Source organism: Pinus tabuliformis, chromosome 5_2 (assembly GCF_031772625.1).
Source record: "Pinus tabuliformis cultivar Carrire ecotype Pingquan chromosome 5_2, CPIR1, whole genome shotgun sequence".
Taxonomy (NCBI): Eukaryota; Viridiplantae; Streptophyta; class Pinopsida; order Pinales; family Pinaceae; genus Pinus; species Pinus tabuliformis.
In genome coordinates this window covers 1,114,857,085-1,114,882,855 of record NC_142306.1, presented here as the reverse complement: position 1 = coordinate 1,114,882,855, position 25,771 = coordinate 1,114,857,085, and the positions used below count along the sequence as shown (strand labels likewise).

The 25,771-nt window shown below is 36.6% G+C and overlaps 1 protein-coding gene across 1 annotated transcript in view; it reads right to left on the bottom strand.

Moving 5' to 3' along the window:
- Nucleotides 1–6,802: 6,802 nt before the first annotated feature.
- The window catches only part of LOC149163132 (small nuclear ribonucleoprotein SmD3b-like), a 66,028-nt gene continuing 47,059 nt past the window's right edge, over nt 6,803–25,771 (bottom strand). Inside the window, exons 2-5 of the mRNA XM_089437546.1 lie at nt 8,071–8,123; nt 7,830–7,896; nt 7,432–7,488; nt 6,803–7,280 (exon numbers count right to left, since the gene is read on the bottom strand). Coding sequence (XP_089293672.1) covers nt 7,215–7,280; nt 7,432–7,488; nt 7,830–7,896; nt 8,071–8,123 — 243 coding nt within the window. The 3' untranslated portion in view covers nt 6,803–7,214. The remainder of the gene's footprint in view (nt 7,281–7,431; nt 7,489–7,829; nt 7,897–8,070; nt 8,124–25,771) is intronic.

The following is a 25,771-nucleotide window of genomic DNA, read 5'->3' as shown; positions in this document are numbered from 1 at the left end:
AATCCTCTTAAAGCTCGGTCAAACCCAGTGAAATTCAACCTGATAAGGTGGTCAAATTCAGCCCAAAACAACCTTGAAAACTACGGTCAAACTTGGTCAGCCTTGAGAGTCAAAGTGCCCAAAAATTCTCAATTCTTGTGCCAAATTGTACGACCTACCAAAAACAAAATTTTCCCACAAAAATCATAGTCAAAGGATGAGTCAAAGTTCTCGGTCAACATTGGTCAAACTCCTGCAACAATCCAAAAATTTGGCCCTACAATTTGCCCAGAAAATTCGTCCTTCTGCCACAAGTGTGAGAGAGAAGATTTACTCAATAGTTGTACGAACCAATGAGAGAAGGAGAGAGAAGAAATGTGTGTGATGATGATGCCAAATGAGGTAAGATGGTATTTGTATTTATACAAGTCGTTGAGGGTGAAGAGTCACATCCTTTGGGCTTCATGAGCCCACATGATGATTTGGTCGCCCTTAACAATTGGCACATGTGTGGGCATAAATTCAAAAACACACTTCTGCTTGTCCAAATTAAATGATCTTTACATCAATTTTGGTCCTCTCAAAAAGAGGAATCTAATGTAATCATCATCTCCATCAAATGAGTTGTCTCGAGGTGGAATTTGGCCCTAGTTGCCAATTTTAATATATGGGTTTCCTCTTCATTGAGATTTGTTGAGTCATACTTTGTGAGTCAGTCACCTTATATCTAGCATTTAGGGACATGATGTCAATTGTTTTTGAACGCTTCTTATGTCTTGCTTCATGTTAATGGAAAGAACTATATTATTGTCTCTCTCTTAACATATTGTTCCTCATCAACCTCGAAAAATTATCTGAGAGTGCTTCAAGAGAATGAGGATTGTAGTGGTTGTTAACTTCATTGGCAATCATTTCACATCCAACAAGGTTGATCACCATTAGGTCTTAATTGGATTATCTCTACCAAGCGTCGAGAGGGATCAAATATATTTTCAGTTTAAAAGAGGTTTGCATCTCAAGATATTTGATACCTTTTGACGCTTGGTAGATCTAGAGTTAAGATGGATCTAGGTTGGTTTATTAGTAAATATATTTATTTTATTTTATTAATTTGAGCAAGTCAACAAAAATTATTGATAAGTATCATTATTAATGATTTTATTTTATTTTTCTTTTTGACCAAGTCAAAATGTTTACATGACATTACTACAACGCTTACCATATTGAGCTAGAGAGCGCCTATCCATGCAATTACTTTTAACCTTTTATTATTTTTAAATTGAGGCCACATGTAAATGTTTACAAACATTTACATGCAACATCTCCCCCATACCTTTTTGTTGATAGTTCATGATTGCAGATGTTGAGGTTGCCAGTGTCTCCATTGAGACACCATCCAGTTGGATTGCCATTGTTAACCACTAGGTTTACGTCATAGGAAAACTAAAGGGTTAAAGACTAGATTACGTCATCTCGTTAGTGACTAGTGATGGTTTTCAGGCATTGGTATATGAGTCATGGATTTTTTTTATTATGAAGTTCCAGGCACAAGGTCATATAATTGTTCCTATCCTATTCTAGAGATAGGTTACACAGATAGATTTCTTTCAGCAGTGTGAGGCAAGGTACTTGCATGTCAATTTTGAATGCACCTTTGGATTCCTCAAGAAAATTTGAGTCTGATGCATACAATATCATGGGGTATTTAGAGATCTTCTATTTTTAGCAATTGCTAGACATGAGTGACATGTGGTAGCTCCAGATTGTGACATGTGGAAGCATTCCTTTGGTGACACATGGCCACCTTAGGGAATGACATTTGGCATCTTGAGGTGCATACAAGTGTCAATGTTATTGGGACGCATGCATGTAGTAAGATTGAGATAACTTGAGTACATGCATCAGTTGGAAGACAATGTAGCAATTGGTGATAAACCTAACGAAGATTCTCTCAATGAATTGGGTCACATGTCAAGTTCACTAAAGCATGTGCACTTCATTCACCCTCCCTTTTGTGATAACTCATTTTTCCTCTCATGCAAGCTTCTCGCTCATAACCCACCTTATCACTTCACTTCTCGCCACTTCACTCATGATAACTCATTCTTAACTAGTTCAACCTCACTTCTCCTTTGAGTTCAATCTCCACCCATTTATCCAAACTACCTCTCCCTCTCCCATTCACTCCACTCCACTCACAGTGTTATTCTAGAACTTGCATGAAGACAACTCAATCTTGCCTAGAATGTATTACCAAGGCAATGATAAAAAGGAGGAAAGGTTTTATCCAAGGGAGTGATTTTCCTAGCAGAGCAACAGCACATTACAACATCTCTCTCTCTCTCTCTCTCATTTCTAACAGGTTTTCTCATCTAGCAAGGATTTGTCAATAGATTGGTTTTGCATTTGGTCTTTGTAGTGCAACCAACCCCTTGATTAATACAAAATAAAGATTTCTTATGCTTGGTTTTTAGCTTTTCTATCGTGTTAGCCTCTAACATGTTAATTGCATATTTGAAAAAATCGTTCTCCACCCTGTGTTTTGATTCTTTAATCTCTTCCAAGTGTTTTATCTCTCACCATCGACTCACATACATATCAACTATGCTTTAAAGAAAAAAAATTCCATCAATGTCATCCAGTTTTAACTTGCTTCTTGGTAGTTTGGGGGTTGTCAAAACATATTTCACATTGGTTTGTTGGTTTTAAATTTGGAGATATGAAGGTCAAGGAACAGCGATCCAAGGGCACAAGCTGAAACTAGCATGCACCAATCCAAAACGATAGGAGGATCTGTAGTTATTGTGTAAAGAAAAATTCTTCCAAAGTTTGCAACTAAAAATTTATCAATTTGATTTATATTTATACCACTTTTCAAGGTGCATGTTCAGGTGCAAACACACCTACAACTTCATTTTTGTGTTACTATGTTGGGCACATCTTTTGCAACTCTAGTACAAAACAAAAAAAATGTCTTAAACAAGCTCCAATGCTGGTTAGCACTACAATTACCATGTTCAAGGTGTTGAAAAATGTGTAACTAGGTTTGGTCTTCATTAATATGAAATGTATTCTTGTACATATAAAATGAAAAAGAAATTATTATTATTATTGGAGCATGGGTTTCATGCTCAAGTTCTTTTATTTTATAGGTCAAGCACCCATTGAGTGCTTCTAGGGTTTTTCCTAAGTATAAGAGTTATTGTCATATATGGAAGACCCTATGGGCACATTGTAAATTGTAAAAGAAAATAATTTTTGTCTTGAAAATGTCAAATTACCTCCAAGGTCAAGTCGGCCAAAATACGTTGTCAAGTTGACCTACATGACGAGCCACGCCCACCCTTGAAGGAAGCCTATATATAAGAGGAACTCGTCCTCCATTTGGATCATTCACTCACTCATCTCTCATACGAAGAAGGAAGCAGTAATACGACAAAAAAGGAAGTGTGGAGAAGAAGGACAAGAAAAGTCCAAGTGTTTTGGGTCTCTTTGCTTTCTTCTGGGAATGCGAAGTTAGGGTTTCTGCACTGGGCAAGTCGAAAGTTCGATTTTGAAGCAAAAAAGAGCAAGAAGGCAAGCAAAGGTCTCTTAGGATTTCCTACTAGCCCTAAGACTCAAATCAAGGCAAGCGAGGTTAAGGGAAGAGCAGTTAGAGGGAGATTGAAATCTCCTAGAGAAGCAGTAGTTGTTGGGAGGTCGAAGATATTTCAATAGGGCCGAGGAAAACTTGATCTTGGAGGGTATTTGTCTGAGTCTAAGTCATGGTATTCGTCAATTGAAAGATCTAAGATAAGAAGAGATTTTATGGGCTTTCCCCTCAAGAGGAGGGGTTCTGGCCCTGGCTTGTAGCCTACATATTGTGTCATTGTTATCATTGTTTGGTAGTTGTTTGATGTATTGCACTTGAAATAAGAAAGATCGAAGCTAATAAGTAAAAAGACTACACACGCAGTTATCAAGTTAAGAGAATTAACATATACATTGCCCTATTGAATTCTCAACACAAGGCCTTCTCATGATCTATGTCTACTCTTCAAATCTAGGTCTCTATAAATGAATCTAATTTGTTGTCTAAAAGGCATTTGTCAAATCATTGTGAAGGCTCTTTTATTGTCATTAAGAAATCCGCAGAAATTGTGATTTAGATAAACTCTTCTGCAAAAATTGGTTCTAGTGATTCATAAATGGTTTTTGTGATTTGTTCATTATCAAAATTAAATTTATACAAATTGTTGTAGTCACGATTGTCGTTACACCAAAATCCGTAGGTATTAGTAAACGAACGCATTGCCGGAGTTAACGGATCCATGAAAGGCGGTTAAGCATGCGTCGTGAAACACACGGAGGGAGTTGGTTTATCCAATGTTCAACAATCTCCTCAACAACGTGAGTCGGGTGTGATTCAAACTCGAGCCCTTTGGCTCTAATCCCACTTGTTGGAGTCACGATTATTGTTGCAGCAAAACCTGCAGGTGTTAGCAAACAGAGGCATCACCAGGATTAACAAAACCACGAGAGGCGGTTAAGCACATGTCGCGAAACACATGGGGCGCACTAGTTTATCCAATGTCCAACACAAATAATTTTGATTTGTGCTCTAGAAACCATTTGGCAAATCATTGATATGGTTTCTTTCATTGGCATTGGGAAATCAACCCAAATTTATTCTCTCAACTACCATTATGAAATTTCACTCTAGTTGCTAGCTAATGGTTTTTTGTGATTTTTTGTTGTTGAATCTCTGACAATATCTCACGAGGATTTGCAATATTCTTAGGTTCTCTACCTAGCATCTCACAAGCTAGAAAATGTAACCATGTTATGTCCATTCTTGTAAATTTCTATCTAAAGTTTACTAATCATTAAGGTTTTAGGTCTTAAAAAATACAATTGCCAAGGATCTATCTCAAAGGTCATCTATTAAAAAACACTCATTTTTTACACGTACTCTAGTTCTATAGGTAGAAAAGTACAATCTTTGGGATCCAGTTCTAAAGATGTTCTTTGGGACTACAAAATGTATAATGAAAGTTATATATTAAATGTACAACATGGCTGCCATAACATTGTTGTGTTGTTCGTATTCACCACACTTTCATTACATAAAATAATATAATTGAGACACCACATGAAATAATGTCGAATAGAATGAATTGAAGGTACATTTCTCACATATTCAATAAATGTTTGTGTTGCCCATCAATTATCTTCTCTTTTCAATGTCTTTTTACTTACCTTAGTAAAACATACCTTGCCAAATAAATTTAACTCCCAAATAAATAAGTAAACTTTATCTTTTTTAATTCTGTAATAACATCTTTTGTACCTCTCTAAATCCTCCGACAACATCCAAAACCCTCTAACCACAATGAAAAGATATATTACTTTGATAAAACGTAAAATTGGTATATTCTAAACATATTACTTCCACCCATACACATTTATAATAACCCTAAAGTGATTAGTTATAATCTTATTAAATCATCATAGTATTGAATAGAATATATATATTCCAAGCATGTAAAGCTAAGGCAAAGGAATTTATCTTAAGAACTTTAAGATGAATGAATTCATGTAAAGCTAACCAGGCCAAGGAATTTATCTTAATAAATTTAAGATGAAGAAATTCATTCTTTTCCTTGTAAGGAAAGAAATATCGATAAAAATAGATAAATAAATTCAAAATATTCTTTAACGGAAATTTCATTCCTCGTTACAATGTGAATCTAAATCCTTACTTTCTCTTTTTTTTATTCAACTTTTCCTTTTTTCATATAAAGGAAAAGGATATCTATAAATAATTCAAAATATTCTTCATTCAGGTTACCTTTTTCACATACAGGGAAAGAATATCTATAATAATAATAAATAAATAAAAATCCATAAATAATTCAATATACTTTTAAATGAAATTTCCTTCCACTTTTATAAGGTGAACTTGAACTTCCTTTTAATATAGAAGTCTGGATATTATTGATCAACCATTCAAAGAGAGGAAATCGTAATTATAATTCTAAGAATACTCATTTCTTGAAATGATTGCTCTTTACCCCTGCTCACAAAAGTTTAATTTAAACTTTTGAATGAATTGGAGAAATTCAGAGACGGGAAGCCTCTTTTACCCCTGCCAATAAAATGCAGAGTTCTAACTTAACCTTTTGAATGAATTGGAGAAATTGGCTTCCCGTAGTCCTACGATTAATAATCTTTTGAAATGATAGCTCTTAATCCCTGCTCATGACATACAGAGTTTTAATTTAACCTTTTAATCTGGAGAATATGAAGCAAAATTTTATTAAAAAAATAACCAACTCAGTGGATGGCTTTAAAAAAAAATTAAATCAGCTTTGTTATATAGTGAAATAAAAAAAAGGTCACACTCAACTTTATTTTTGCAAGTTCTAATTTTTAGACAAGGTAAAGTTCCAATTTTATACAATTGTTTTTTTGAAATTCTGATGACCTGAGTCTTCTTAAAATGAACTGACAACCCCATGGACAAAGTTCCCCTCAATGAAGTGGAATTATAACTTATGGAAAATTTTCTATCATACATTTCTAACCAGTATGACTAGTGAAGACCTCACATACTCACTGAAGACAAACAAATTTCCGCCTCTTCTGCTTTCTTTTGGACATTCATGGATAACGGACATGCAAAAGGCATATAGGCCTAATGTATACTACTTTATTAACTCTTATGAAAGACATCTACACTTCGTTCCTAAATTATAATAAGGAAATCAGAGGACAATTTAAAATCACTTATTTACAAACAGAAAAACACAGGGCAGAGAACGAAAACGCTAAGTTATCAATGTATAAGAAACGGTTACCCAGTGCATTTACACACCCTGTAATTAGTCCATTGATGAAGATAAAGAGGTTTCTTACAATGAGCAACATATACTATAGTTTTCAACTAAATGTGACTACATAAATTGGTTTATTTGCCATACTTGATTTTGGTTCAAAAAGATGGTCATTTGACGTGAAGATATTCTACATGTGATCAATAACAGTATAACTCGTAACCTGATGGCACTCAAAAAAAATCAGCCTGGAGACATTTGCAAGAAACTGCCGATATCTGAACAAATCCACTCAAAATTTTTCAAATTGAAAACATGTGACATGTCTACATTACAAGTGTTTTCAAAGAGGCCCAAAGCAGGTTGTAGATGCTATCTTTCGTTGAGGGCTTTATGAAATATATTTTAGCTCTATTGTGACTACCTCCTCACGGGAGCAGCACCTGCCCTTCCAGCCGGAGGGGCACCACGTCCAGCGGCCTGAGCCTGCATTATTAGCAAGAAAGGGTTAGAAGACTTTGTATGATATTTCTATCTACATCTCCAACAGATCAACCGTATAACTTTAAATTCATCATTATTTCGATCATGGCTTTTTATGACTGCAAGAAATCGTCCTATAGCCAACTTCACTTACCCTAGCTCGCATTGCCACTGCACGTCCACGACCAACACCAAGTGATGAACCTCTACCCTGTTTCAAATTAAAATTTTGACAAAAGAAACATATCACTGACGATGAGTACACCGGTTTCATTAAAATGAGATCGATATGTAAATTAATTATACATAACAAGTAGCTCTTGCCGCCATCAGTCACTTCAAAAAAAAAAGATATGTTTATTTTAAATCACTAGTCATGTTAAACTAAGCTTAATTGCATTTCACAAAAGCTAAAGAACTTCAAAAAAGAAAATATTTGAAATAGAAGAAAAGAACCCTAGCAAGGTACTTTTAATCCAGATGATACAGAATTTCATTTAGCACGGAGGAACTTATAAGTGGCCTTTCACAGTCAGAGTTTGGCAAACATACCTTAATCCTTGCATCTAGACGCCTGAACATAGGAGCATTCCTAAGCATATCAGGTATAACCATAAACCTGAGAAAAACATGTGAATTTAGGCTTTCAATCAAAAGAATTCTGAAGCACACCAGCAAGGTCACAATCAGCTACCTTTACAAATGGAAGGATGTGAATTTCCTCCAAATAAACACAAAGGAAAATCCAATTTTTATAAGAAAATACAATAGAGATTATATCTTAATTTAATACCTGACTTTGCTGCCTCGAATAAAAACATGCTCCAACTGGGATACTTTTCCATCCTGCAAAGGATACAACCCCTCAATCATCGACAGCAGCAGAAAAAAAGAGATTAAAATGAGTTGAAACCATCCATGGACAGTGAACACTTCTACCCAACACCATCAAGAACTTGCTCAAGTTAATTTGACCCGAGATAACAACTAAACAATCTAATGACAATCTCTTTAGAAAAACCCTATTTAAACTGTACTATACACAATATGGAGTAAGAAGAAACAGAGACAAAACAACACACATTGGTTCATTTAACATTATTCGTATTGTACCGCTGTGCATCAATTGCTAACAACATTATTTATTTAAATTTTAAACAAGCTATATTTTATTAATTTATTTAGTATTACGTATGTAATAAAATCGATCCCAAATGGAGTCAAAGATCAGCCAAGACTCTGATAGAGTCCACTAAAGAGAAGTTCACTAAGCAGCCAATTATGCACACAGAGATCTGGTTGTTATCATACGGAATGCACAATGCAGTGGACAACTTCAATCGCACTAGTACACTATCACACTAATTTGGCGTGTTGCATGGCAAGCATTGCTGCAGATACACAATACATACTGGGACAGGATACTGACACAGATGGCCATCTCAGCGAATTATCATGTCCCAAAGCCCAACAGTCAGGACTGGTCATCATCTTCTCTCTCTCTTCCTCTCTCAAATCTCTATACATTTTGTACCCTACAAAACATAACAAAAGGGGAGCGAAGTGTTTTGTATTTACTTAGATTTCATACTCAGCCCTAAGGTTGTAAATGGGTATAGTTTGTTGTTGTGAAGATGCAGTACATATCTAATTGTACAGTTCTGTTCAATTAATAAAACTCGGAGTTGAATTTGTTCCCCACTTTTATAAAACTAATGTATGTTTAAAGTGTGAATTCATTTCTCTGAGTTAATTCCATTAGTGATTGTGTATATGAAGTTGAGCTTGTCACAGCTTATCTTGCTGTTATAATAAGTCTTCTAGTGCGCCCCCTCTTCAGATCAAATTGGTATCAGAGCATCGTTTTGCACATGGTTGTCGGGAGCTTTACAGAATTTTTGATAGTAACTTTTGAGCATCAGAGCAAATGTTACCCTCGGAGGAAGAAAGAAATAAATAACACTTCACATCTTTGCATTGAAATGTTCAAAATAAGGGTGACAAAAATCACTTGCAAAGTCAAAAGTGTGGATGAGCAATTTAGGGCTTTAGTATTTCTTCTTTATGAATACGAGATATCCCTCTCTCGTGATAAATCTTATCAATAAAATAAACAGTCTACAATCTGTCCCAATAGAGAATCTAGTATTTGAAAGTTTTCCTCCAACATTTGGAGTTGCAAGTGCAATCATCTTTAGAGATAGACTTGGGAGTCTTCAATGAGCAGACATATGCCTTAGCAATAGCAGCTGCAACTTTCAAGCCTTGTGAAGAATTTACAGGAGCTAAAATGGAAATTATCTTTAGATCTTTTCTCCCAATTTTGAACATTGGGAGGTGTTCAACGATTATCCACAGATTATAAGATTTATGAACAACAACAAGAATTTGTTGATTATGATATGTATTGGCAAGGACAAGGAGATGAGTATCCTGAAGGAATGTGTCCGAAAGAACCAAGATCCCAAAGAGACTTTTCCATTCGAAAGAATATTCAACATGAATGATATATACAAGCAAAAGAAATAAGTAATTATGCTTAATGATTACACTGAAATCAAAATAGGATCACCTGAGAGTCCAAAGCTTAGAACGATTAGCAAAAGCATTTCTCAAAAACAGAAAAGAGATATAAAATTTGATAACAGAATATAAACAATTATTTGTCTGGTCCTGTGATGATTTGAAAGTATATCAAGAACATATCATTCAAGATACAATCCCAATGACAGAAGATGCTAAGCCTTTCAGGCAAAAGTTAAGGCATATAAATCCTAAGTTGGCTCCTCTCATTCAGAAAGAGTTTCAAAGGATGCTTGAGGCTAAGATCATTGCCCCCACAGGACATGCAACTTGGGTTGCAAATACAGCCGTGGAAAGGGAGAATAATGGAGAAATAAGGTTCTGTGTTGACTTTATCAGTATTGGAATGGCAATGCTGACAGAATATTTGGGTTTCCCATCAGATTATAAGTTTAATGAGTATAATATTGTGGACATGCAATTCTCTTTCTATTTTTAGCAGTGCCTATATTTTCAAAAGTACCATATATGGCAGGGTCCCCCCATCTATTCCAGGCATTTTCTAATTTTTCTATTTTTGAAGGGGGCTGCTACTTTTGGCATGTCTATTTATAGAAGGATGATGTGGCAGTATAAAGGGTTGTCATGGAAGCAGATGGAACAGACAAGTGGAAAGATTTCAAATGAGTCATCAATGATGTGGCAAAGCACACGAGACTAACATGGAAATATAGGCAACTTTTATTTTCTTCTCATGTATTCTCTCTTCTAGTGCATTTCCCTCCCATTTCTCTCTTATTTCCACTCCTATTTTCCCTCCATCTTTCACTCTTTCCCCTTCCTACTTCCCCTCCATATTTCACTCCACCTTCCCTTGACATAAAAGCATGCTTTTCCTTAATAGCTCAAACTCCTAAAATTATACCAAGTCAAATTCACTAGAATTTGATTGAGGAAAATAGCCTAACTGGAATTGCTTGGAGATGATAATATCCAAGTCCACCTTTGCTAAAATTACTAGAAGATATCTTTACCATGGTAGAATTTACTTGAAATACTCCAAGAAGTTTTTTACTTAAATCAAATTAGCTAAAATTGTGTTCAAGGATATTTTTATCTCACAACAACTCAGAACTCAAGCAAGGGAAACTTAAGTAGATTTTCTTCTCCAGTATGAGCTCAGTTAACTCAACCATGCGCATTGATAGTCAATTATGGAGAATCCTACCCCCTCTCCTCACTAGTATGAATTAAAGGGGGGAAACATTGTAAACAAATGGGTTAAGCCCAAGCATACAGCTTGAATTGTCTTAAGCAAGCAAGCAACCCTACTCTCTTATCTCCATCAGTACTCTTTCTTCTCTCTTCTAGCTTTTACAAAATTTAGTAAGAGTTGTTTCAGCTATTTATTTTGATAATTTACCATTCAAATATGCTTTCTATTTACTCTGTTCTTTTCCATACAAAGGGCTGATTTGTGGAAGATTATTCTACATATTAAAATAGTTAAGAATTTGCAAACTTGTTTGGACACTAACTAGTTGGCTGAACAGCCATTACTTTGATGTTTTTTCTATGTTATATCGCAGAGTTACAAGTTAAAATAGCAGGTACAAAGACTAGACACACTCCCCTGACATTCACAAGCACCAGTCCAAACATAGAGGGAGATTCACTAGTGACACTCAAGGTAGATTTTCCTATTTGTTCGCTGCTTTCTATTGCTGATTTTTAAAGATCTTATTTTTAAGCAGTGTCAAAATTAGTGCTAACAGGAATAAAAGAAAAGAAAAGACAGAAAAGAATGACAAGTTCGACAACCTAAGGTCGGTTCCTTACAAGATTGAAGGTGTTTTATGTACCAATACTTTCTACCTCAGTCACTTGCATGGAGACCAGTTGTAGTTGCCCGTGAATAAGCAAATTTTAAAGTTGTCTTCCATGATAACATTAGATGCCATAAGGCATCCAAGTAAATTAGAATAGGATGAATAAACTCTCGATTATGAGCAGTAGAATTGTTTTTCATGCATTTCAGTTATGTTTTCATTTCCGTGCATTTCCCTCTACTCATGTCATATTTTGCCCAATTGGCATCCATGCACTTTCCTGCTTTCATTTTATATTATATGGGTAGGGGATGAAGAACTTGTGTCTTCATCATTCTCTAGGATTTGAAACCTATTTTGTGAGATTGTTTCAGCTTATCAAGTTCTCATTCACTCTCACATAGAGCACGTCCTTAGTTCGGAGCCAATTCTTGCCCCTCAAATTGCATGAGGGTAATCTAGTGGCAAAGTTGATCCAATTGGATGTCCTTTTTTTGAGGATATGTCAAATCCTAATGATCCATGATCAATTGTGCATGTATGATTCTAGAGACTTATTAGTGTGGTATGATGAGCCAACGTTGTGACAATGCATTTATAGATCTGCTACATCATTTGTTTTACTAGACCATGCTTATAGGACTTTGTAAAAGTGCTTTTTAAACTTAGGTGGTTCTCTAAACCCTTGTGGTTGGTCATGTCACATCCTTCTAGGTTCCATTTCAAGGCTAGTTGAGTTTTTCCCTTATGGCTCATTCTAACCATCTCATTAGGGCCATTTTTTGGTTGAGATGGGCACAAGAGAGTCCTAGGTTAGGTCTATTCAGACACACGGCTTAGAGTTTCCCTAGATTTTTAACTATATCTCTATTTGTGCTATTGTAAAGGTTATACACCTAGAGCACATCCCCCCTTAGTAATAAGCATGGATCTATGTATGTGTCACATTTTGGTTTAGGAGATGGGTTCCCTAGTCCTTTGAATGTTATTTGGCATGTGGTTGACACATAGATATCATGAGATACACTCATATGGAGCGCCCTGCACGCCTCCACCCCCCCACTTGCTACATATTTTTATGCATTTGCATTGATGGGAGGACCAACCATGAGCACCTAGCCTTCTTGAAGGATTTCACAATTGCTTCCTAGTTTATTTGGGAAGACTCATCATCCTAGTGGAGCACTCACCCTCTCGACACACGTGTACTCACCCTCTTGACACACATGTAGAGGCCCTTTGGCACATGAGACACTAATTTATCACATTTTTGTTGAGGTTACTCCTTCCTTGGAGAGTTGATTGAGTATATCGATCACTTGGCACATGGATCGATGGCATATTTAGCAATAGTTCAATGTATCTCCCTTGACATAGTTGTTGGCACACTTCTAAAAGAGATATTAGGTTTTCAGTGGCTCTATCCACCTTTTCAGTAAGATACCCGCTTTGGAGATTCATCTCATTTATGGATATTTGCATATGTGGCATAACCACTCTCTATTTTATGTATTGTTGACCTTATCCACCTTGGTTAGTTAAAGGATAGTTATTGAAACTGAACCGATGATCGAACTGGAAAACCCGCTAAACCAAGAATCGATCAGAACTTGACTGGAACCATTAAAAAAACTGAACCAAAAAATCGATCAACCAAAAACACATAAAATTAGCTCCTTTGTTATATGATATCTAGAAACTAATTGATAGGAAAATAGTCATCTAAAATTGGAAGGAGCACAAGGGAGTTCATGGGCTACTCTAGGGTTTTCTCTTTCTACAAACTAGTGATAGGCGTTGCCACGGATAAGGGGATCATAATACACAGGGAAGGCGGGCCACGGATCACAAACGTTGAGCCCATTCCTTACCTTGATGTAGGATGATGTTCACTTCGAGATTGGATTTCTGAGGCACAACCACCCCCTATAGTAGAGGGCCTTTGGCCTTAGTGGACACGCACAAGCTCAAACCCTCGGACTCTTCCTACGAATGGACTCATGGCAAGGGTCTAAAAATTTTGGGGTGCTCGTGGTGGGTATGCCCAAATGGGTCGAAGCTAGTATTTTGTTTTCTTTCTATCATGAGTTTTCGCATATGCCATGTGTCGTCATTTTTGGGGTTAGTTGAAACGATGTGGTCTTTGCATAAATGAAATACGTTCTCTCAATGGAACCCCCCCACACTCTCCCAACTGCGGTCTGGACAAAAGACAAGCAAAATCAGATAAAGAAATTTTTCATATCTACATAAAAAATATCAATGAGAAATCTTTCCTATTCTGGACCAGGGATTCAAAATTGGTGGAATTTTTGAAACAGTGCATCAAGAATAATTTGGGAATCTTCGCAATGTTTCAATGTTTGTTATTCAAAAGCAATATGTTGCAAGGCTCCACCCAGATGATGGACTATGGCATCTCAAGAAACTCTACCATTATTATGAATCTGAGGCTACATGGTGGAGCTATGGGCACCAGAAATCGTAGTGGATCTTCTTCTTTTAAGGATGTAGTGCAAGGGAAGAATGTCAAACCAACAAATCAGCGCCAATACAACCCAAAACCCTACATAGTAGAACAAATGGATCAAGCACAAGGCATGGAGGTAAATCTCTTAAAGGGAAACTCACTTATTTTTTGCACTCCAATCCAAGGCTTTAATATGCATATTCAATGGGTTTTGGCATAAATCTGATGCTTTACACTAGTGGGTCTTCACATCCGAGGCCCCCAACTGTGACATCAACTTATGTTCCAAAGGTTTCTTCATTGTCAAATTTGATACTCAAAAAATTGTGTTTGTTTATCAGATACAAAGCAACGAAGATATCCTTCGAAACATTTGTTTACTATCTCAGTTTGCACATTAGATTGAGGATGATAAGATGAGCTATGAGCTAATTGAGTACCCAAACAAGAAAATAATATTGTCTACAAATTTCCAGTGAAAATTGGATCTTTGTCGCTTACAATAATCTTTGGGTTTCCATGTAGCTTTTAAATTGTTTCCATAAACGCAGTAACAATTGCACTGGCTTTAAATGGATGAGATAATGCACAAAAGTGTGCATACTTGGTAATTCTATCAACTACCACCATGATGACAGTGGACACTCTTTCCTTCAGACTTGGGTAAAACTGTGATAAAATCCATTGAAACTTCCTCCCAACGTTGACTTGAAATGGATAAAGGTTGTAACAAACTCAGGGTCTTAATTGTCTCAACTTTATTTTGTTGGCAAACCAAACACTCTGCCACAAACTTTTGAATATCAGATTTCAGAGCATCCCAAAAAATTCTTCTTAACCCTGTGGTAAGTTTTTAAAAATCCTGAGTGCCCTCCTAAGGGAGAGGTGTGCAATTCTAGAAGAATCTTTTGTTTGAGTTGGGAATTTTTACAAAGGTATAAGTAATCTTTGTACCATAATGATTCATTTTTCCAGCTAAATGTATCAGATATACTGGGATCTTGCTACAACTTTTAAATGAGTGCCCACATTTCTTCGTCATTCTTCCATTCATCCCTTGCTTCAGTTATCCAATCAAATTGGATAATAGAAATGGCACAAAACAATGCTTCCACATCCTCATCCTTTCTTGAGAGTGCATCTGCAACAACATTTTGCTTCCCTTTTTTGTAGATGATTTCAAAGTCATAACCCAACATTTTTATGACCCATTTTTGCTACTCTTTTGAAGATAATATTTGTTCTAAAAAGTATTTAAGACTATCATGATCCATTTTTACCTTGAAGTGTCTTCCCATTAGGTAAGGTCGTCATTTCTTAAGTGCATGTAGTATTGCCAACATTTCCTTCTCATAAATAGCTTTGTGTAAATACTTTCTTTTGATTGGACGACTTTCAAATGCAATGGGTCTTCCTTTTTGCATTAAAACAACACCAATTCCATTTCTTGAGGCATCACATTCCACAATAAAGGTTTTGGTGAAGTCTGACGTAGTTAAGACTGGTGCTTGGCACATTGCCTCTTTAAGATGTTCAAAGGCCTTAATTGCTTCTGGAGTCCAAGAAAATGCATCTTTATTCTGTAATGTTGTTAGAGGTGTTGATATTCTCCCATAATTCTTAACAAACTTGCGATAATATTGTTGAGGTATAAAAGGTGTCTTTTGAATTCCTATTTATCCTACTTTAATTATCAATCCAAGTATGATTTTTTATTTCAAGAGTGTACTCAGTCTGAGGCGGGCAATTTATTTCAAGAGTAATGTTTTCTTATTTGCAGTACAGTGCCAAATACAAGAGTAAACGGATGCTTGAAATAAAATCTAATTGCAATCAAAAGAAACTTAATGCTCTGAAACTTAAATCATTCACTCAAAAAACTACGGCAATTTATCCGTCAAGGATGCAGTAGTGATAACTCTTTCCTCTGCCCACTGATATAAATGAAATCAAATATAAACAAGATCCACAATCTGAGAACTTAGACAGCGATAGCCAATGTCCTTTACAGTGGTTGATCTTACACTCCACACTAAAGCAATTAACTAGAAATGTTAGATCACTAATGCTGCTAACAGAAATGTAGTAAACACGCTTACTGCAAAATACTTAAAAGCAAAACCAAATACTTGCAGGAAAGAAATAACACCTATCTAGTATGAATGAACAGCAATGCTAACTTAATAGAAATGAACAGCAACGCTAAATGGAAATGAACAGCGATGCTAACTTAATAGAGATGAACAACAATGCTAAATGGAAATGAATAGCAATGCTAACTTAATGGAAATGAATAGCAATCTGCAATGAACGACAGAGTCCAAAGTGAATAGCGAAGCTTTATAACCAGAGTGAACAGCATAACAATTTAAGTTGTAATGAATATTAATCTTGTTATGGTGGAAGAAAATGGCAACGAAATCCAATTACGATTTCATGCACGAAACGAAGCAATGCGATTCAAAGCAATGAAAAGTAAATCAAATCATCACACGACTAGAACTGTAAAATAATGGTACAAGTAGCAAGTGGATCCACTAGGGTCGGGCCCTTAGCCGCTAGTGAAGCATGTAGAAATTTCTCATTTCCCACCCCGGTTTTCAGTTTCACCTTATTTCTCCCATGTAGTTAAATGCCCTTTCCCATAACCATACATTTAACAAGCTGAAAAAATAAATATTGCTGAAAACACAAATTCTAGAAATTTTACAAAATGCTGGAAATTGCAGAAATAAAAATCAGCAGTAATAAACAACCATTAAAACACATTTAAACACAGAGATTTTTTGTCAATGTAACCCTAGAAAAACCCCCTACAACTCTTGGGGAAAACCAGTTTGAGAGCTCTTCTTTATTTCTGAAAATTGCCTTTTTACGGTGAAAAATATTCAGCAAAAAAATCAGCAAGCATATTTACAACTTATCTCTTTTTCCATGCCTCACAGCAAACTAGAAATTACAGCAAACAGGACAGCAATAAATGCTGTACAGCCTCCTCGATTTTCGTGCCCACTTTCAACATTAAATGTTGTTGTACGGCCCTCGTTTTGCGTGCAGAAAAAATCAACAAACTGCTCCTCAATTTTTATGCAAACCACTCCTCGAAAATCGTGTCAAAATCTGCCTTTCACTGTGTGCTGAACCAGCTATACAAATCTGCTCAACTGCTGCCTTGGAATGTGTGCCAACCTGCTGTCTCCTTCTCCTCCCTGCTTAGAAATCTCTCTTGCTCTCTTGCTCTCCTTCTCTCAATCTGCTCATGAAAGAATGAATGACCTTTTCCTCATTTTCCTCCTTTAATCTAACCCCAAGTGACTTTTGGGTGATCCCTAAATCCAATGGCTGAAATAGATTGAGATCTAAGGCTGAGATTAAATGCTCATTTAAATCTCACTTTTTATTTTTTAATTCACCCCACTTTAATAAAGACCCACTTAGTCATTTATTTCTAAAGTCACTTTTCCTTTCTAATTTTTCATTGACTTTATAAAAGTTACTTTAAAATTAGACTTAGTAACTTTATCACTTAAAGTCACTTTTAAATTAGATTTAACTTTATAAAAAAAATTACAAAGTCACTTTAAGAGAAAAATTAAATTCTTTTGGACACTTTTCCCTAGGCCAAAGATCAAAGCCTTAGGGAACCACCTGTCCTCCGGCACCAAATTTCAACAAAGCACCGTCGGGCTAATTCAGTAGGAAGGAATGGAACAGAGACCGACTTATATATTGATCATATGAAAATGTTTACAAGCAATCGTACTCTGTTTTGATTAACGAGAGTTGATGATCAAAGTAGCAATTACAACAGTAAATTCTACAAAATGATAATTCTTTTCCCCCCGGGCTACAAGCGTTGTCCTTTTTTATAATGGCCAGGCGGATATATCAAGAGTACAGATAAGTTTTGAAGCGGCAATCCCTCAGGATCAAAGGATCCTGAGGGATTCACTCTATCTTTGATTTCCAATTTATCGTTTTGTCTTCTTGCACTAATGTCGTGCTTTCCCTTTCTTCTCCTGGACTATGCGCTCTGATCTTGATCTCCTTGTCTGGATACAGCTTCCTGGGAAAGAGACAGCAGTTGCTTCCGTTGTGTCTCCCGAATAGTGGTTTTCCATTTCCTTCATTTTCTATATAGAAAAAGACAATAATCAGTTATTTTGTATCAATCACAAATCTCCTTAATTCTACCATAATTCTTTAACATATTACCATTTTAGAATGTAAAGGAGTTATGATTCAAAGGAAAAGATAAAGAAATAAATGGCAAATACATACATTTTCCATCGCTCAACAAATACCCTGTCGACCCCAAAAATCCTCACAAATATAAAGTTGCAATGCGTACCTTTTGTGTGTGTTGCACATTATGAAAATCAAAATATTGTTCCATTTGTAGAATCCATGTTACCAGATCCTTGCCATCAAACTTCCTCATATCGATCTTTGGAATTTGGTGGGTCTTCAATCCAATGTTAGTCTATGAAATCATGATTAACATTTCTTTTGTTCTCATCATGAGTTTCATCTAATACCCTTTCGCCATTAGGAAGCATTTCTTGTAGTAACTTTGTCAAGCCTTCCATGTTTGTTTTTAAACCATTCTTCAATTTTTCCATGTTGCCTTTCATTTTTGCTTCTATACCATCCATCTTAGCTTCCATACCATTCCTCGAACCATATATCTTAGCTTCCATTTCATTTTTTGTTACTCCTTGTGAGAGAGAAATTTGTTGCACTTGGTCTTGTAATTTTGATATATCATGTTGCATTTCTTCCTCTTCTTCATGTGTCATAGTGAAGCTCTCTAGGTGCTTACTAGGTGTTTCCATTTCTTGCTTCAAGTCATTTTGAAATCAAACAATGATATCTATGTTTCACTATGCCCTTTGCATCACTTCAAACTTATTCTTCAAACAAAAGTTATGCAATTAAAAAAAAAAATACACACATTATTTTTGCTTTTAGGAGCTCGATCTTGAAACGATTGTAACTCTATAATTTCGGATCTTTAAGTTCTGAAATTTCTTCCTGTGGTAGCTCTCAGAGTCAACTTTCCAACCCCACAAGTCTGATTGAGATTGAATTCTTCAACAAAGAGTTATGCCAATTCTCCCACGATGACCTAATTATGGACAAGTTTAGTAGAGAAAAGTTGTATGGGATGCCACGCGTCATTGTTTCAAGCTTCGGCCCTGAAATTGCTACACGAAAAACTACAGTTCGTGCAATTTCAGCAACTTTTTACAGAATTCAAATTCGATGCTGAAACAAAAGTTATGACGATTTTCATTAGGTCACATGTTTGAGACAGAATTTTGGAGCCCGCAAAAACCCTAACTTCCTCAGAGCATATCTCTGAAAATATAGCAAAGCAAGATCTGGAATTTTTACACGAAGTTCTTTGAGATTTCGGCTCCACGTGGTAAAAAATTTCAGCGTCTGAAGCGTTGTAGAAAAAAAATTATAGCGAAAATGCCAAGATGACTTGTTTGAACAAGCGAATCCCTAGAATCCAAAGCTCTGATTCCAAATGTTATGCAACCAATGCACAAATAGATGATCAACGACTTAAAAATTATCCTCTTCAAGGGGGAAACCTCTTTTACATTGCATAAATGAACAATTCTTGGATGATTCAAATGAAAAGACCTCATTTCTATAAAGGGGTCACAATATAATCAGAGCTGACATAACAGTAATAATGTAAGGGCACAACAATAACCATAGTGGGCTTCTATGGGGCACAATAATAACAATATGGGGACTACATGGGCACAACAATAACAATAAGGGGGCTATACTGACAATAACAATGAGGGAATACACTAGTATTATAAGGACCTAACAATGGATTAGATTAGATTGTAATGACACTCAGAGAGATAAAGTGCTTTGATCCAAGAGGATCTTATCAGTCCAGCATGAGCGGAGTCTTCAGTGGTTCAAAGTTGAAGTGGTCTTCAAATGATCATGGTCGATGAGGTCTTGAGCTTTATCAACTTCGCCAGTTTCATCGTCAGCATTCAGTGTCCAGTATCTTCAGCTTCAACGGTGATGTTTATGGTCCCTGATTGTGACAGTGTTTGTCGTCAATTCCGTCGGGGTTTCGCTGTCAATTGTGGTCCATGGTTACCATCATGTGGGTTTGTATGTCACATTGTGACAATTTGTTGTAAAAGGGTTTTCTTATCAAAATGATGTAAAGTCTAAAATACTAAGACCTAAGACATCATTCTAAAAACCTATGACTAAAACCTAGCACCACAACACTATGGCAAACAAACATTCATTACAACACCTAAACCCTAACACATTAACCTAGAACCTAAAACCATGCATTAAAAATCAAATGCATTAAACCTAAGTCAAAAACCCTTTCAAGCCATTGCAAAACATATACATAAACATTACAACACATAAAACATTACAAAGTGCATTCAACAGTTCCCTAACCGCATCGGAACTGCGACAGTGACCATAATCATGTGAACGGAGCGCAGCTTCGGGTAGCAAGTGTCCGAGTTAACCGTCGGGGTTAGAATCGGAGCCTGACCACAGCGAAGTAAAAGTCAACATGTGAACAACAATGTATTCACCGCACAGTCAAGGTTGTTTACGCCGTTTGGTGGACAGTCACGGTTAGGCAGGTTTAACGGTGGTATGTGAGTGTCAGTTTAGCCGCAACTGCCAACCGTCACGGCAAACAGTCAGCGAAACCGCCGGAGCCCTCACCACAGGATAACTCCATCTGTTCACATCCGTTGTCAGCGCCTCCACCCAGTTAGCTAACCGCTAACAGTTTCGGGCTAAACTATGGTGCAAAGTGGGTTTTGTGTGTTATTTTTGGTGCGAATGTTGTTATTTAATTACACCTAGGCCTAATGTCATTAAGTGACATTAACTAAAACCCTAAATTAACCCTAAAAGTCAGCTTGTGCATTCCTAAACTCATACTAAGGAGTTTGAATGCATCTGGAGGGTTATAAAGGTAGTTTGGTTCTTTAAAGAGAAGGGAGAGTGGTTTTAGAGATTTGTATGCAGATTCTGGAGGACATAGGTAGTTTTGGTTTCAGTGTAACAGGAGCATCGGGAGTCGGAATTGGGAACCGTGGCAGGTGTTGGAAAGCTAATTCAAAGAGCTTTCTTGTGACAGTGACCAAAAATGCCTGCATGCATAATCAGTCTGGTTAAATTTCTGTGTAATCAACCTTCTCGGATTCAATCCTAATAAAGCGAACGCCCATCTTGAAAGCGGACCCGGATACGTAGTCCATCATAGACGAACTCCGTAATCAATATTTATGTCTGGTATCGCTGTGTTTTTGCTGCTTATTACTTTTGTTTACATATTTCTTATGTTTCAATTCTGCCGTCAATTCATTCCTTTTCGATTAGCTCTTACGGTTAAAGCACTTTAAGTTAACATTCGGTTCACTGATGGCATTAATCAATTCTACTTCAGTTTAATGTGTGATCATTTTTGATCATATAATTTGGTATCATAGCAGCCCACGGGGGTTTGGATTGACGGTGAATGGGTGCGCTGTTAAGGCACTCCTTGCGATAGGTCACCGGTTCAAATCTCCCGTGGGTACATAGGTTAGTCTTAATATAGAAAAAAAAAAAAAAAAAATTGGTATCATAGCAGGTTGTGTTTGTAGAATTTTCCCAGTGAATGTTAACCAGGTCAAAGTCGCAACATGGAGAAGGAACACTCGAGGAGTTTGATCTAGAGATTGGAAAGCAAAGAGTCGCTCATAAGTCGACCATGACAGGATTTGATGCAGGTGAAACCCCTGAAACTAAGATGAGCGAGAAACAGTTTCAGCGAGCATTCTCGAGCATGCAGCAGATGTTGAGAGAACCCTACGAAGATAAGAAGGCGAGAGATGCAGCTTCTTCTTCAAAGACATCAAAAAAGGACAAGGGTAAAGGCAAGGCTGGTAAGCCTCCTTTGCCTCCATCATCTCCATCATCATATTTTTCTTCTTCTTCTAGTTCAGATTCTGAAACAGAAAAGAAACCTAAGAAAACATCTCTTTTGAAATTTGATGTAAAATTTGAGTTACCTATTTATGATGGTGAAATGAATCCTAAAAAGCTAGATAATTGGATTAACCAGTTAGAAGTGTATTTTTGTTTCAGAACATTTCTGACGATAAAACGAAAATTCAGTTAGCTACACTTAGAATGGGGGGAACAGCTTTAATCTGGTGGGAAAGTAAAACTCAAATAGATGTAAAGTGGAAAGGTAAAGTCATCTCTTCATGGTCTAAGTTTTTAAAAGCTCTTAGGAAACAATTCTATCCTTTAGGATACATGCAGCAAGTTGTTATTGATTGGCAGCACTTGAGGCAAGGTAAAGGGCAGAGTGTTCAGGAGTTTACTCAAGAGTTCAGAAAGAAAGCATTGGCACTTGATATTTCATTGGATACACATGAAACTTTATTAAAGTACATCGGCAGTTTACATTCATATTTGCAGCATACATTATTGATGTTTAATCCTGATGACTTTGATGAAGTGTGTGTTCAAGCCATACATATTGAATCAGGTGGCAGACCATTCAAGTTTTCACCACAATCATCCAAAGAGTTGGAAATCAAGGATTCCAATGACAGCAAGAGGAAGAACAATTCGAAGGGAAAGAAATCAGCGACAACTCAGAAGGAAAGACCTACTTGTTCTCATTGCCAGAGAATCGGTCATGATGAATCTAGGTGTTGGAAACTTCATCCCGAACTTAAGCCAAAGAAGTTCCTTAAGGAGAAGGATGAAATGAAAGCAAATGCAGCAATCCAACAAGATCTAGGCTCCGATTCAGGTGATGAAAGGAGGATAACTGCCATAGTTTCGACAGGTAAAACTTCTGACACTGGTTCAAGTTCTAATACTACTGCATCTTCATCAAACATAAATCCTTCAAATGAGGATAAAAGAGTTGAACTATTTCACATAAGGATAACTTCTAAGCACACAAAGATAGATACAATGTTTGACAGTGGATCACAAGCAAATTTAATATCTGAATATTTAGTTAAGAACTTGGGTTTGGAGACACGGAATCATCCAAGACCATACCCATTAGGTTGGCTGAATAAATCAACTCAGATAAATGTCACAAAGCAGTGTCGGTTAAAATTTGCCATTACAGCTAATTACATTGATGAAGTGGAATTAGATGTGGTTCTAGTAGACATATGTGGAGTTGTCTTAGGAAGTCCTTATCTTTATGATCATGATGCAATGTTTTATAGGAGAGAGCATAAATATCACCTTAAGAAAGATGGGGTTGAATTTATTGTCAAGGCACATAAAAGTAAAACTCACTTGAATTTAGTTGTTGCTAATCAAATGAAGCGATTAATAAGTTCAAATAAGAGATTTGTACTCATGTGTGTAAAGGAACAACATAAGAATCAACATGATGTTTGTTCAGGTTGTGAGTCTCAGTTTAAACATAGTTTGGTCAAAGAGGTAGAAACTTTTCCAGTTCTATTTAAAGAACCCAAACATCTTACTCATAAGCAGGGAATACAACATGAGTTACAGTTAATGTCCAAATCTCCTCTTCCTAATGTCAGAATGTATCATTTCAGTCCAAGTTTGGGAGTTATAAGTTACAAGGATGCAGGTCAGTATTGGGGGAAGCCAGTTTTACATTTCTCTTGTATTGTATCACCATTTCATGTCTCAAATAGTTTTGAAGCCTCTTTTCAAGTGGAGAGGAAACCTATTTGTTTTCATATCAAAGCCTTTTCTAAAGCAATGTCAAAGTATCTAGTACATAAAAGGGAAACTTATGCATTAAGGGAAAGTGTTAATCAATGGAGACATCATTTAATGAATGAGGAAACAGTGATTCAAACAAATCAACAGCCACTTCAATACTTTCAAAATCAAACTAAGTTGCAACAGTTTTCACATTACAGTTTGATGGGTTTATTGCAGCAAGTTCACTTAGTAATCAGGAATCAGGAAAGTATATCAAGTCAAGTAGCTGGTATGATGTCAAGAATGTCTTTGAATGTTTCTGTTATTCCGCAAAATAGATTGTTAGTACATGTCAATAGTATTGAACAATATCCTGTAGAGACTGTTTTCAAAGATGTTTATGAATCACTAATTCATGGTACTTCATGGAAAGAAGTCAATTGCCATGTTCATAACAAGTTGTTTAACCATCTTCGCAAGTTGTGCATACTACAAATGGATGGAACAGTTCACAGATTCAAAATGCACCATGATCAGCATCATCAGGGTCATCACTTTTAGGTTGTTGATCATATATATTGGTACATCATCGAGGCAAGGTGGAGAGTGAGGGAGCTCTACCCTCACCTGCTATCTGTCTAGTCAAACTTTTGTGGTCCAAAAGCTTTCAAGTGGAGAGGATTGATCCAAGAGGATCTTGTCAGTCTAGCATGAGCGAAGTCTTCAGTGGTTCAAAGTCGAAGTAGTCTTCAAACGATCATGGTCGATGAGGTCTTGAGCTTTATCAACTTCGCCAGTTTCATTGTCAGCATTCAGTGTCTAGTATCTTCAGCTTCAACAGTGATGTTTATGGTTCCTGATTGTGACAGTGTTTGTCGTCAGTTCCGCCGGGGTTTGGTTGTCAATTGTGGTCCATTGTTATCATCATGTGGGTTTGTATGTCACATTGTGACAATTTGTTGTAAAAGGTTTTCTTATCAAAATGATGTAAAGTCTAAAAGACTAAGACCTAAGACATCATTCTAAAAACCTATGACTAAAACCTAGCACTACAACGCTATGGTGGACAAACATTCATTACAACACCTAAACCCTAACACATTAACCTAGAACCTAAAACCATGCACTAAAAATCAAATGCATTAAACCTAAGTCAAAAACCCTTTCGGGTCATTGCAAAACATATACATAAACATTACAACACATAAAGCATTATAAATACATTTCACAGTTCCCTAACCGCTTCAGAACAGCAACAGTGACCATAATCATGTGAACGGATTGCGCCTTCAGGTAGCAAGTGTCCATGTTAACCGTCGGGGTTAGAATCGGACCCTGACCGCAGCAGAGTAAAAGTCAACATGTGAATAGCAATGTATTCACCACGCAGTCAAGGTTGTTTATGTCGTTTGGTGGACAGTCATGGTTAGGCAGGGTTAACGGTGGTATGTGAGCATCGGGTTAGCCACAACCGCCAACCGTCACGGCAAATAGCCAGTGGAACTGCCGGAGCCCTAACCGCGGGATAGCTCCATTTGTGCACATCTACTGCCAACGCCTCCGCCCGATTAGCTAACCGCTAACAGTGTCGGGCTAAACTATGGTGCAAAGTGGGTTTTGTGTGTTATTTTTGGTTCGAATGTTGTTATTTAATTACACCTAGGCCTAATGTCATTAAGTGACATTAACTAAAACCCTAAATTAACCCTAAAAGTCAGCTTGTGCATTCCTAAACTCAGACTAAGGAGTTCAAATGCATCTGTAGGGTTATAAAGGCAGTTTGGTTCTTTGAAGAGAAGGGAGAGTAGTTTTAGAGTTTTGTATGCAGATTCTAGAAGACATAGGTAATTTTGTTTTTAGTGTAACAGGAGCATCGGGAGTTGAAATTGGGAACCGTGACAGGCGTTGGAAAGCTAATTCAGAGAGCTTTCTTGTGACAGTGACCAGAAGTG